This window comes from Malus domestica, chromosome 13, assembly GCF_042453785.1.
Source record: "Malus domestica chromosome 13, GDT2T_hap1".
NCBI classification, from domain to species: domain Eukaryota; kingdom Viridiplantae; phylum Streptophyta; class Magnoliopsida; order Rosales; family Rosaceae; genus Malus; species Malus domestica.
Window position 1 is genome coordinate 34,501,873 of NC_091673.1, and position 15,234 is coordinate 34,517,106.

At 37.4% G+C, this 15,234-nt stretch overlaps 1 protein-coding gene across 1 annotated transcript; it reads right to left on the reverse strand.

Annotated features, from left to right (window-relative positions):
• Positions 1–7,682: 7,682 nt before the first annotated feature.
• Positions 7,683–14,959, reverse strand: LOC103447395 (uncharacterized). The gene is made up of 15 exons (XM_008386582.4): positions 14,608–14,959; positions 13,761–13,840; positions 13,437–13,554; positions 13,113–13,291; positions 12,722–12,804; positions 12,446–12,630; positions 11,378–11,439; positions 11,054–11,162; positions 10,841–10,960; positions 10,638–10,757; positions 10,407–10,527; positions 10,148–10,304; positions 9,467–9,539; positions 8,910–9,037; positions 7,683–8,165 (listed from the first exon to the last, which is right to left on the reverse strand). Exons 1-15 carry the CDS (start codon positions 14,840–14,842, stop codon positions 8,043–8,045), a joined length of 1,893 nt encoding a protein of 630 aa, XP_008384804.2. The 5' UTR covers positions 14,843–14,959; the 3' UTR covers positions 7,683–8,042.
• Between the last annotated feature and the right edge of the window lie 275 nt (positions 14,960–15,234).

Below are 15,234 nucleotides of genomic sequence, written 5' to 3' on the forward strand. Positions count from 1 at the left end.
GGAAATACCTGAGGCAAATGTTGGAAGGTTAAGTTGTGTTCTGTTTGTTTTGATTCGTTTGTTTCTTTTGTTTTGCTCGAGGACTAGCAAAAGCTAAGTGTGGGGGAATTTGATAGGAGCATATTTATGCGACTGAGTTAGCTTGTTCTCATGCATTTATGTTGTTATTCCTTAGTAGTTTTAGTGTTTAAAGTCATTTTTGTGCAATTTCAGGTTTTAAGGACAAAGTATGCAAAAATGTGCATTTTGGAGCCTTTTGGAGCAATTTTGGGCTTGTAATAAATATCACATGCTTGGAACTAAAGGAATGGATGAAATTGAAGACCTAAAGATGAGGATTCCTACTTGAAGTAGGAAAGTTAAGCCGAGGTTTCCTATTTTGGTTTGATCTTTCCTAAATCCTAAATGTCCCTAAGTTCCAACAACATTGAAGGTTTCCTATGCATTTTAGGACACAAATTAAGGGTTCCTTGTACCATAACAAACCTTTGCCGTGCACTCCATCCATGTTTAATTCTTGCATCAATCATCACTTCACTTTCACCTTTGAATCATTTCATCACCACTCCATTTTACACATGTTTTGCATCATTACTTCACTTTCACCTTTAAATCATTTCAACACCACTCCATTTTACCCATGCTTTGCATCATTACTTCACTTTCACCTTTGAATCATTTCACTTTCACCTTTGAATCATTTCAACACCACTCCATTTTACCCATGCTTTGCCTTGCACTTCCTCTATAAAAGGAAGTGTGTGTAACATAAATTGAGTTCATACTTGGTTAGATCATTCACTCCCATTTCAACACAACCTTCATCCAAACACATCCATTCATCTTCACATCCATTCCTCCATACAAACAAACCTTCAAACACTCACCAACACCTTGTGCCGTAGCAAAGGAAGGGAAGGAAAGTGCTTGGACGTGCTTGCTGTCCAACTTGGATCGTTTGAGCGTTTAGGTGTTTTCTTTCTTTTGTTTCTAATGTTTAAATTCATTTCCTTTCGTTTTGTTGTAAATATGAGTGGCTAAACCCCTCTTGGCTAGGGGTGATTTCAAAGCCATGATTATGTGTGCAATATAATTTGATACATTCCAGTTATGAACTCTTGAATCGTGAATGCAATTGGCTTAACTATTTGATTGATAACTTATTTGTATTTGTTAATTAAGGGTCGACACTTAATTGGCATGCATAAATCTGTTGCTAGAATATAAGGAAGTTTCACATAATCATTACAAACTTATATTCACATGTAGTGAAGGTCGCTTATAAACGATCGCGTTAAGTTCAATTCCTAGCATGAGTGACATGATGTCATAGTTGCAAGTGCTTTGTCAATGCTTATGATTTTCATTAAACGTAATGATCTTTGATTGTATCTCTATTATGATGTCATGTAGGGAACTTTAGAAGAATGTTTTGGGTTGTCGAATGATGTCATCCAATCCAATAAAACAAGGAAAATCTGAGAGTTAACTAGTGATGTCACGGTTAATTTGGAGCATTGTTTTTCATAATTCAATGAAGTAGTAACTGGAAATCGAGTTATTTGCATACATGTCATGTGTGGAGAAAAAGCCTCTAGCTATCCCATCCATCATCTTGTTTCTCACATTCATTTTACAATCCGTCTAGTTTTTCATACTTGTTTGTTTGTTTCAACTTCATCCAAATCAAACCCCCCCCCTTTTTAGTTTCTTGTTTCAAAGTGTTTCAAATCTGTTTTAGTTTGTGTTTTTAAGTGTTTTGATTTAAGTAAAAGTCAATTTTCGTCCAAAGTCATTCCTAGTGTCTAGTTTAAGTTTATTTGGCTGTTTTAAGCTGTTTTGAGTATTTTAAGTTGGCTTTAAGTCTTGTGATCTTGTTAAGTGTTTTTAAGTTTAGTTTTATGTTTTTGAGTCAGTTTAGAGGTTATTAGCAAGCCCTCCTAATCCCCGGTCCAGAACGATCCCTACTTATACTTGTACTAGAATTGTCAAAAGAGGGTTAAATTTGTGTGTTAAGATAATTTTCGCACCAGTCAGCACCTATGGATGAATAAATTAGACATGTATTTAGGGTGTTTACCCCTAGTGGCTGAACCCACTGGGAGTGGCCGGCCCAACCCCCCCTCTATTTTGCTAGGTTCATGGTTTAATTTTGAACAATTTTTCTAAGTATTTGGAATAATTTGTTTGGTTTTGGTTTGTTTTGAATTATGGATTGTTATTTGAATAGATATTATTTTCTCGAATTGCTTAATTGAATGAATGGACTTATATATTATACATATGACCAATTCAATCAATTTATTTCTAAGTATGTCTAGTGGGAAAGTTATATGTCTGGCAGATAGTGCAACCACGCACACCATCTTGCGTGAACAACAGTATTTTACTAACTTCATACCCAAGAAAGCTCCTTTAACAACTCTCTCAGGCTCATCCAACCTGATTGAAGGATACGGAAAGGCACGTATCATGTTGTCTAATGGTACAATTTTGACCATTAAGGAGGCCCTCTATTCTCCACGTTCTGGAAGAACGTTGCTGATTTTTAGAGATATTCGAGATAATAAATATCATCTTGAAACCACTGAAGATCATGGTTCTGAATTTCTTTGTATCACTTCGTTTGAAAATGGCCAGAAGCATATTCACGAAAAGTTGGAATGCTTGCCGAGTGGGTTGTACATCACAACCATTCGCGGCATAAAAGCCCATAGTGTGGCCGGACCTATGCCTGAGTTCCCGGACACTTTGTTGTTTTGGCATGATCGTTTGGGACATCCTGGACTTGACATGACGCGCCGTATCCTCAAATCTTCACACGGGCACAAGTTACATCCCTATATTAGACTCCCACCATGCAAAGCATGTTTTTTAGGAAAGTTGAATACTCAACCCTCATATACAAAGATTATTCACGAGACCCCCTAAATTTCTTCAGAGGATTTAAGGGGACATTTGTGGACTTATCCAACCAACCTACGGACCATTTAGATACTTTATGGTGTTAGTTGATGCATCGACAAGATGGTCACATGTTTGCTTGTGGTCCACACGCAACACCGCGTTTGCTAAACTTTTAGCTCAAATCATTAAGCTAAGGGCTCACCACCCTGATTATCCGATCAATTCCATTTGACTAGATAACGTTGAAGAGTTTACGTCACTGACTTTTGACGATTATTGCATGTCAGTAGGGATAAATGTGGAACATTATGTACCCTATGTTCACACCCAAAACGGCCTGGCAGAATCTTTCATAAAGCGTCTTCAATTGATAGCTTGAACTTTGGTTATGAGAACCAAACTGCCAGTATCTGCCTAGGGCTATGCAATATTGCATGCAGCTATGTTGGTCCGCCTGAGGCCCACCTCTACCCAACCACATTCACCGTTATAGTTGGTCACTGGATACAAGCCTGACGTTTCGCATTTACGGGTGTTTGGGTGAGCCATTTATGTTCCAATAGCATCGCCGCTACGTACCAAAATGGGTCCTCAGAGAAAAATGAGAATCTATGTCGGTTATGATTCGCCATCAATTGTTCACTACATAAAACCTTTGACAAGAGATCTTTTTACCACATGTTTTGCAGATTTTCACTTTGATGAGACAGTCTTCCCATCGTTAGGGGGAGATAAGCATGCTAACGTTCCTGTAGAATGCCGCGAATTGTTGTGGTATGCTCCCCCTATGTCTCATTTAGATCCCCGCACTGCCCAGTCTGAAATTGAGGTGCGTCAAATTATAGATCTTTAGAGCATTGTTCAAAGCATGTCGGATGCTTTTAATGATCTAGCAAAGGTGACAAGATCACACATACCCGCTGCAAACACATTTGCAAGGATAAATGTACCCCGCGTATGTCAACAATCTACCTGGGAAGGCTAGACTGTCCCCGAAGATGAGGAGACCGCACCCTCCACGCGGCAAGGTACATTGGCAGCTAGCCAATCATCTGCTCCGACCCTGAAGATGGATTGCTTATTTCCAGTTTGACCATATTTCATCGATGAATGCCGACGTAGAACCGATTGGTCAAACTGGAAATAAGCAATCTAGGTCGAACTCGATTCGCTCGTGAAACGTAAGGTATTTGGACCTATCGTTCCTACACCACCATGCGTGAAGCCTGTTGGCTGCAAGTGGGTTTTCATGAGGAAGCGTAATGAGAAGAATGAAATAGTGCGATACAAAGCATGCCTCGTAGCGCAAGGTTTCTTTCAGCACCCAGGAATTGATTACGAGGAGACATATTCCCCCGTAATGGACGTTATAACGTTCCGCTACCTAATCAGTTTGGTAGTTTCCAAAAAACTGAATATGCAACTTATGGACGTGGTAACCGCGTATCTCTATGGGGATCTAGATACGGAAATTTATATGAAAAATCCAGAAAGACTTACATTGACTGGCTCAAATAGTTCTAGACCACGGAACACTCTCTCAATTAGGTTGAGAATGTCACTCTACGGATTAAAACAATCTCGGCGGATGTAGTATAACCGTCTGAGTGAATATTTGACAAGTCAGGGTTATCTGAACAATGAACTATGCCCATGCGTGTTCATAAAGAAGTCACATTCCGGATTTTTAATTGTTACAGTTTATGTCGACGACATGAACTTCATTAGGACTCCTATAGAGCTTGAGGAAATTGCTACACACTTGAAATCAAAATTTGAGATGAAGGATCTAGGGAAAACTTGATATTGTCTATGCCTAGAGATCGAGCATTGTTCGGATGGAATCCTAGTACATCAATCGAACTACACCCAAAAGGTGTTGCGACATTTTAATGAAGATAAAGCAAAGCCTTCGAGTACATCCATGGTCGTTCGAACTCTAAATGCTAAACGAGATCCCTTCCGTCCAAAGGAGGATGAGGAAGAAATTTTAGAACCCGAAGCTCCTTACCTAAGTGCAATTAGGGCTTTATTGTACTTGGCTCAGTGCACTAGACCCGACATCTCCTTTGCTGTGAATCTATTGGCTAGTTACAGCAATGCGCCCACACGCAGGCACTGGAATGGTGTTAAAGATATTTTCCGCTACCTCAAAGGTACTACGAATTTGGGTTTGCTCTATACCCGTAAATCTCCAAGTGTTGCCGCCCCCTATGGTCCTTGGATTGATTCTCTCCTTGTTGGTTATGCAGATGCTGGATATCTGTCTGACCCACGTAGAGCACGTTCTCAAACGAGTTATGTCTTTACCGTTGGAGACACGCTATATCTTGGAGGTCTACCAAGTAAACGCTAGTTGCGACTTCGTCTAACCATGCTGAGATTCTCGCCCTACATGAAGCATTGCATGAGTGCTTTTGGCTAAGAGAAGTTATGGAACATATTCGAAGCATTAGTGGTCTTACATCAGTCGTTGACCTTCTTATGACGATCTTTGAAGACAATGCAGCATGTATCGAGCAGTTGAAGAAAGGATACATCAAGGGAGACAACACCAAGCACATAGCGCCGAAGTTCTTTTACTCACACCAGCAGCAACAACATCAAAATATTGAAGTCAAGCAAATCTGTTCCTAGGACAACCTGGCCGATCTCTTTACCAAGTCATTGCCCAAGTCTACATTTCATAAGCTCGTCCAAGGAATCGACATGCGTAAATTATCTGAGTTGAATCACTTGTAGTTCTCTTATTTAGAAGTTATGTCTAACTCAGGGGGAGTATCTAGAAGCATACTCATATGATCTTAATGTACTCTTTTTCCTACGATTAGGAGCATTTTTCTGACTGGGTTTTTGCTACCTAACGAGGTTTTAATGAGGCACCCATCCTGGGATGATCATACAATGATGAGTTCACCACCTTCGTCCAGTTTGACGAGTGTTTTAGACATTATGCATATTTTCTTACTTTTCTCCTTAGTCTATGGGTTTTTGCCTATCTTGAGTTTTACCATAGCAAGGTTTTTGTGAGTTTTTGCAAATGCATACTTCAAAGTAAATTTGAGACTCGCGATCACCCGTTGTACCGATGACTTCATCAACTATTCTACCTTATCTGCTGAAGATATGATGCGATGGTTTGTTGAGTATATACACATTCAAGGGGGAGTGTTGCAGTCATATTTAGAATAAGAATGTGATTGTGTAAATCCTAGGGAATCTGGGAATGTATCTTATATTCCTATTAGGATTAGATTACCTATTAAATGTTGTAATCCTAAAGGGAAAGGTTTTACCCTTCCTACTACCATAAATAAAGACACAATGGGGTGAATCAAACACACCTTACAATTAAATCAATCTCTCTTCTCTCTAACAGTGGCCGGCCCCTTCTCTCTCTCTAAACCCTAAATCGTTCAATCAAATAGGCCTACAACAACACTTACATTATCGTTTAGATTTTTAAAATCCTCCAAACCCTCATAAATAATGTTTTTATTTGAGGGAAAAATTAATAAAATTAATAATAATTATTGTAGAAGTGTAAAAAATGTAAAAAAATTAATAAAATACAATCACTCATAGTGACAAGCTTTACAACTTTCATGAAGGGGTTAGCTTCGAAATCCAACACTATAATACATAAACCTTAAATTTATATTTAACCGTTGATTGTCATTTACGCTTTATTTTTCTTACTGAATTTTATTTTTTTAATTTTATTTTTTGAAAACATGATCATCTGGCAGATGTAAGAAGATGAACGGTTCAGATCTTTGATATCACGTTTCGATATTTACGGTTAACTGAAATATGAGTCAATGTCATATAGTTTGTAGAAACTTTATACACATTAAGCAATATTTTCACTAACCGTAAAACTCTAAATATAATATCAACGATCCAAACCGTTCATCTTCTTGCATCCTCTAATAAATCATGTTTTCAAAAAAGAAAATTTGAAAAAACAAAATTTGATGAGAACAATGAAGCGTAAATGTAAAAAACAATCAACAGTTAAATTTTGATCTATGATTTATATGATTATAGTGGCGAATTTCGAAGTTAAGCTCTTCATGAAAGTTGTAAAGCTTGTCATTACGAGCGTTTATATTTTTTCTATATTTTTTACACTTCTACATTAATTAAAAAACTATTAAAGACTTTACTTAAATAACAGTCGTAAGATAAATGAGAGTAAATATGTACGGTTGGATTCTATTTCACTTATATTATTAGAACTTTTTTGGAAGAAAAAACCCCTTCTCTATTCCAATTTTACCATATGACCAATTTAGGTAAGCGAAAATATACTTCTAATAAAAACGCGTTTTTATGTTTTGGATGTGATAGAATGGTATGTATATATTTATTTAGTATTATGTTTTTCATTTGATTATTTATTAGTTTAAAATATATTTTCCTTAACGGGTAACGGATCGGATAATATTACCTGTTAATATTATTGGGTTGATTTCAAGTCGGATCATTTTACCCGTTTATTTTAACAGATGTTACCCGATACGACTCGTTAAGATATCGAGTATGACATGAAAACGACACAAATGCCAAGTCTAGCAAGAATCCAAATACGATCTTGTTTCAGTCCGACCCAAAATGAAGAGGAACTCGTTACAAGAAAAAACGAAGAAATCAAATTGGCTTTTCAAAATCCGCTAACTTAGTCGATCAACTGGGAAGACAAATATGCAAGAAAAAAGGACTACACGGACGAAAGTGAACACCCGAGTAAATTACAGCCAGCATTACTGAAATTTGACACTGAAAATATATGGTTGTTGACATTCATAATTTCGTTTGCAATCTTTGATGATGTTGGTAGAAATATCTCCTGCTACCAACAATTGATAATGCCAAAAGTAATTCGGCAAAAAGCACTTACGGAAACGCGCTTAGCCAGTGCCGATACATATTTGGCTGTGCTGAATTTCTTTGGCAATCCTTTACCTGTATAGTTTGGCCTTTTGAAGAATTCCTTACGAGTTGCCAAAGTCAAGGCTTTTACATGATTAAGAAGAGAAAAAAAAAATCTTCGGTTAAATCTCATAACATCACAAAGGCCGTGCATTTTTCTCTTCCAATATAACAAGCGCCATGCGTCACGAATGAATCAATTAAGCCAAGGCTTGAGCCATCAGAGAACGATGAGATAGCTGCTGCTCATAAAGCTCGCGAAAAATGCGGTACTTGGCATCATGGTACTTCTTCACCCTAGGATCTTTGGATGGATGGATGACCTGCCAAATGAGGAAGATGGTATCTGAAACTTGTAAACAAAATATGGGAAACCAGTCTGCGGGTAAAAGTATAATATAAAGTTCACCACAATTACACACTCGTAAACAAATTTCATTCACTTTTTTTGCGCCCTAAAAAAGATATATATAAATAAACCGTAATATGGCAAACACCAAGAGGTTGGAATTTCCAACAGCAGTCCACCTTGCATTGTAGAACCCTACCCGTGACTCAAAAGTCATACACATATACATCTTTGACCTCAAAATCATACTATTTTAGTTAATTATTTTGCAATATAAACCTGAAATGCTAAATCATGAAATGTCATTGTGGACGCAAGTACAGTATCGACACAAGAAGTATAAACGAGGATACTTTTTGTGTTTACCCTCGTAAATATTCCTAATAATGCACTCATCTCGCGATTTTTTTACCTCTATTATAGGCTTGGAAATTTGAGGAGAAAGAAGAAAACATTCAAATACAACCCTATGTCCTACAGTAGGTTACAAAACAATTAAATGCCCGCTCTGCCTGAAAACTGCTGGGAGGTTTCACTTCAGACCTAAATATTCTCCCTCAGAAAGGTACAAAAAATTACTACCCTCCTAAACTGCTAAGAAAGAAAAGAAAACTGCTGGGACATTTCGCTTCAGAGTTCAGACCTAAATATTCTCCATCAGAAAGGAATAAAATATTTGTTTTGAAAAATGAAATCTAAAAAAATCCACCATTATTACCTGGCCCGCTGCATTCAGAGCCTTCATGGCCTCATGCAGACTAGAATATTTCCTTGCAGCAACAGCACCAAGAATGGCAGCACCCAAGAGCACAGGTTCACTTTCTCGTGGAAGAATTATAGGGCAACCTGAATAAATCACAGACAAGGGGTCCAAGGGGCAAGGGTTATGTAAATGCATAAACAAAAGACTTTGACTTGTGTACTCTAAAGCATCATTAATTATCCCAAAGTTTTCTTTCGCCAATCCAGTCCCACAGTAGATCCAACATTTTAGGAAGAATCTTCAGCATACAAAAACAGTTCAGTCATTGAACAATTACATTACTAATTTGAGAATCCAAACGACCAATGCAACAAAACAAACATAGGTTCTGCAATAAACTTCAATAACAGAGAAGAACGATCAGACAAATCTAAAATGACAATAATAGTTCATTTTGAAGGAGGACAGCAGAAGTCAGATAACTGAACATTAGACGGATGAAAACACAAAGGAGATGGGGGCATTTAATGTTTATGAGAGAGAGAGAGAGAGAGAGAGAGAGAGAGAGAGACCTATTATATCTGCATGTTCTTGAATGAATAGTGCATTCTTAGCAAGGCCTCCACATGCTAGTATTGTGTCAATCTGCAAAGAATGAAACAGATACTCAAAGAAGGTTACATTTTTTAGGTTCCGATTACTCTAGAGACCAAAGTGTAACAATGATAGTTCTCCTCAAAAGTGGAGGAAATAAGGTCCAGTAGCCATGTTGAGTCTGATTCCTAAATAGAATCACAAACCTTTGTTCCAAGCAGGAGTTAACCATGGAACCATGTTATAAATTCTCTCCTAGTTGTATTCTTACCAATTCAAATAACCTAAGGAGGAAAGGTTAAAACACAAAGTAGAAGAAAACATTTCCTAAACAGATACAACTTCCACCAAAGAATCATGTACTATGACCTACAAATACATGAGCACTTTGCCCTTAATACTATGATCTACAAATATTGCATGCCGTATAAAAAGTTCAAAATCAAAATTATATGGTTTTAGAAATCGTATGCATGTGGCTTAATTACTTTAAATACTTCAAGACATTTTTGGAGTTAAATTAGTACTTCTGAATAAGGGAAAACAATTGAAAGAAACTAAAGAATATTATAAGTTTCATAAGGTTGGTCATTCTTTGAAATTGTCTGTTTACAACTGATGCATACAGAATAAGAGAACTGAGAAGTATGCATTCTTACTTTGTGACCATTGGCGTTGCAGTGCTCTACAATGTGACGTGTGCCATATGCAATACCTTGTACTGTGGCAAGATACTGAAGAGCCAACTGATTCTGACTTGTATCAAGTGTTAAGCCACATACCATACCTTTTGCCTTTGGGTCTGCATTGGGAGACCTACGCCATCACAAATTCAGTAGCTTAATGAAAAGATTTTTTTTTTTGGGGGGGGGGGGGCACTATGACAAGTGAAATTAAGCTCAATGCATAAGGATAAACCTGTTCCCATGAAAATCTGGAAGAACATGCATGTCTTCAGTCAAAGAAGCAACAAATGGACGCTTCAGATCATGCATCATTATGTTCAGTAACTTCTTCAGTAGTTCAAACAAAGAAATGCCTAGAGAGAGATGCAGAGATCAAATTAAGTTGCCCATGAATGGCATTCAAGATTTAAGCCATCTATCCTAGTACAGCAATTAGCATAAAATAAGTTGATCAATGACTCACACTGAGAAGCAGCATGATTTGCAAGGTAAGGAGCCGCAAGATGGCTTTCAATTATGTGATCCAATAATGCACCTGTAGCACTCTGTCCACCTTCTGTGAGCCAATATTCGGGCACCATAGCTGAAAATTTAAAGAGGAAAAAGAGTAGGTAAAGTATGTTGACAATGATAACAATACTACAGCTGGAAAGCTTGTTCCCATACCTGACCAGTATGGGCCCCAGACCCCTGGAATGAAAAGTTTGTCCCGAGATACAACCATATGGCATGTAGAAGTTCCACAGACTAACACCATACGATGGCAGAGAGCTTCACCATCACACTCTGAACATATAACAGTTGTTTAGAAGAATACATCACTTTAGCTAAAAAATTAATTAGAATAACTAAAAGCGAAAATGGATAGGACTTAGCAACCTTTAGGCTCAGAATATGTCACAGGCACACTTTCCATTACCCCCACACCACCGGCATGAGCATCAATTAGGGAAGTTCCAACAGGGATTCCTGCTACAAGATCTAATTCCTGGAAATTCAAATTACTTTGAATAATAAAAGACTAACCACAGCAAGAGTCAAAAAAAAAAAAATTCATGTGAAATCACCCTCCAAACTTCCAAAGCCACCCAAAAAGGATGTGCTCATACTCTAGCAGCAAATAAAATGTGTATGCATAGTTAATGGACCTCAAGGGAGCGCCACTTGAAATCAAAGTGAAATCTTCAGTACAAAATATCTTGCCTTCGCAGCAGTTGGTGTGAGACCAGAACCCAGAGGATGGCCAGGGAAGGCTACACTTCGTCCTGTTTCAATCTCAAGTTATAACCAAAGCCAAAAGTACCCAATGGTAGCACAAAGCATTTGAAAGACTTGGCGCAATAACCAAGACATAAATAATAGTTGCGAGTACTCTCAAGTTGACCTGTGAACTATTTTCAGATAAAGACATAGTTGATTAACGCAGAGTTGAAGTAAACCGAAGTGTATATACAGAAGATCAGGAATCAATAACTAATAGTCATTCAGAAACCCCAGAACCAAATGGGAGAAGGATACAAGACAAGACTTTTGGATTGTTTCATCATTAAATTATAGCACAACCTTTTCTCTTCAACAGAGAATCCTATTCCCTAGCACTTCTCTAAAGATTCATTAACATTGACAAAACAATGAATATTCAAATGCAAGTATCTGATAACGTGACAGTCCATTTGCGGTAGAGCAATAATTTTAAATAAGACAAAAGCAGGGATATGCATATGCAATGCATAATTCCACTGTTCCAATATAAAGATAGTCATACTAGGATAAAGATCTTGGCAAGATAAAATGACTGAGAAATATTTATCACCACATATACGAATTCTAATAAGACCATTATGTACCCCTCTCCGAAAACAAAGTTGAAAAGTTACTACCAAACTATCAGTCAGTCAACACTGAAACTTATACCATATCCAGAAATCATTTAAGGGGGGGAAATGCATCACAAGAAACCTCTTAGAAGTTAAGGGGCATCTGAAAAGGAATAAGTCGATGTATACTCGATACTAAATTTCTTACCATATTCGAACGATGCAGGTGAATCTTATCTAATTGAACATAAATGGTGTGCTCTTCTTCATCTTAAGAAATCTACCAATCATTAATATATCTACTAATAATAAATGAAGAAATCACTAGATTTTTAAGATCTTGTTAAATTCTCAATCGTCAGCATGTCAAAGCACCATTCGTTAGAAAACTACAGGATTTTACAATTCCTCCATAAAGAAGACATATAGAGAACTTGTATCTACAAGTCCTTACCTATCTTAGCATGATGACCATCTACAAGATCACCCAATCCAATCTCCTCCAAGAAATCATCATCCCACCCACAAGCTTCCATATCTCGAGAATCTTTCTCATTGTTTAGCTGCATATGTGCATGACCAAGATATGTCCACTTGCACACTGTCGTACAGAGACTCCGAGTATCATCTCCTGTGGCCCTAATGATATGCAAATACATCAGTTTGTTCAACAAATTCAAGTCAAACTTGACTAGGACAAAAGGATCACATATCGAATGGATTCAAGTACCTGTATGATAACCAATCACTCAGGTCCATCCACCTGAAGACCATTGACCAAGACTCAGGAAGATTTTCTTTCACCCATAGAAGCTGCATAAAGATGGTCTTTATCTTTTAAAAAGAAATGTAAAGCAAAAAAAAGGAACCAATGGATAATTTTATACATATATATAAGGAAAGAAAATATCCTAGCACACCATATCAGTAACTAGTATGTGATGTACATCTACATCCCTCCTATACAACCTTTTGATACACGTGTAGATCATTGAGACGCCTAGATGTAAGATAGACGCAATGAACATGGAATATGTTTAAACTTATAAATAAATAATTCATAATTCATGCAGGAATGTAATAACTTAGTATGGATGGACCATGCTATGATGTGTACGTACCTTTGGAGGCTGCATCTCAGGGGAAAGAGCTCCACCACAGTACTGCAATACGGTTGAGTTACGTGAATTAATCCTTTCAGCTTGTTCAACAGCTCTATGGTCCATCCATACTATTATGTTTCTTCTTGAATCACCACTCCAAGAAACCGTAACAGGAGAGCCGTCAGCATCCACTGCAACTGCAAAGAGAAACCATCTGCTACTGATTAATGCTAGCAAGCAGTTTTCATACTTTCTGTTGTGCATAATATATACTAAGAATATTACATAACCAATTTTCTTCATTAGAACAGTGTGGTAAAACACAAACAGAAAGTTACGCACCAAGTGAACAAGTAGCCGCAAATCCCATACCCTTCACTTCTTCCTTGGAAACTTTTGCAAGGGAGCACGCTGCTTTCACAGCCGCACTTATTGCATGCCAAATATCTGTGGACGATTGCTAATTTTGCACAAAAAAATAAAAAGTAAAAGTTACAAGGAATCATTCAAATGCCACATTCGTCCTCTACATACTGCAGCAACTACCAGTTGTGCAACTCACCACCGTAAGTCTACTTAACACCGCATTCGTTAGCTACTACAAGTACTAATGAATTCGTTAGCTACTACAAGTACTGATGAAATTCACTTCTTAATTATTATTACCTCAACAGAATCGCCATCTTTCCAAATCTGAATCGAACTGCTCGAAGAACCTAGAAGTTTCCCGTCCTCGTCGAACAGACCTGCATCCAGCACCAATTACAATGCAGGATTGCACAACTAAACAACAATTGCAATTCACTGATTCTTAACAACCTAACATTTAATATCGATGATATCGGAAATATCAGTAGTCCAAAAACACATAAATTTCGATTGAAATATCGAGATATTATCGATATCGATAAAAATTAAATAAAAACCACGGAAATTGTAAGAAAACTTGGAAATTTTTATTGAAACTTTGCAGGATGTTTATTTAGTCAATTATCTACTAGTTTATCACAAAAAATTAGAAGGAAATGCATTGCATGATAGATATAACTAATTTAAGTTGATTATATAGCGAGCTGACAAATATTGTGAGTGTAGAAAATATGTAGTAATTAATGAAAGAAATTTAAACACACCATAATCATTTATATATAATGAATTAGTACAATATTTTACATTTTATACATTGCATGGTAAGATGCATGAGTAACTTAGCAAAGTCTAAAATATCGATGATATCGGAAATATCGGTAGTCTAAAAAAAATCGATAGTCAAAAAATACGGAAATTTCGATGAAAATATCGGGATATTATGGATATTTTAGACATGCAACACACGCGCAGGAAATTCGCGGTAAATCGATACCAATCTAATTAAATGTCAATAATTTCTGATCATCTGATATGATTCACCTTAAACTAACCAATAAAACAAGCATGCGAATATTCAATCCTATACATCGACGATTTTATTATTTTCTCCGTTATATAAAACACAGAGAGAGAGGGAGGGGACCTGCGCGGGCGCTACCGGTGCCAACATCTATGCCGAGGAAGACGGAGCGGGCGGTGGCGGTTGGGACGGCGGAGGAGGTCATCTCGAGAGAGACTGAGGAGTGAGAATTTGAAGAGGAGCGACCCTGAAACTGACGGAGATTATGCTGTTGTTGCTGGTGCTGCTTCTGTGATTGGGATTGTTGGTGGGCAAGTAGTGGTGCTGAATCAGACCAACCCCTTCCTTTACCAGACATTTCTCTCTTTCTTTTTCTGCCGTTCTTTCATTTCAGTTTTCTGATAATCTGATCACGATTAATAGATTATCATTAGAGACCTTTATTTTGTCACGGACCCTATACGCCCAAAATATAAAATCACATACGTCATTCTATATGGCCTTTTTCTTTAGCCTGTAGTATCGTTAGTACCGTGCTGCATGTCCTAATCTAGGGGTTGGCAGGGTCTGGTCCGGCTCAGTTCTACTCTTGAATCGAATCTTGAACTTGAAAACATTAATGGTGCGGTTCGGTGCGATTGCATTTAAATTTATTATTAAAGTTGTACGGTTTAATTCACGTCGATTCCGATTCTATTTTTGCCGGTTCATAATTCTAACCTTAGAACCGTAAACCGGATTAATATATAC

Coding starts and splice junctions, on each gene's coding strand:
- LOC103447395 (XM_008386582.4), bottom strand. CDS start 14,842: ATGTCTGGTAAAGGAAGGGGTTGGTCTGATTCAGCACCACTACTTGCC. Junction 12,805..13,112: donor CTGAGATGCAGCCTCCAAAG/GTACGTACACAT, acceptor ATCTTTATGCAG/CTTCTATGGGTGAAAGAAAA. Junction 10,305..10,406: donor CCAGATTTTCATGGGAACAG/GTTTATCCTTAT, acceptor GTGATGGCGTAG/GTCTCCCAATGCAGACCCAA.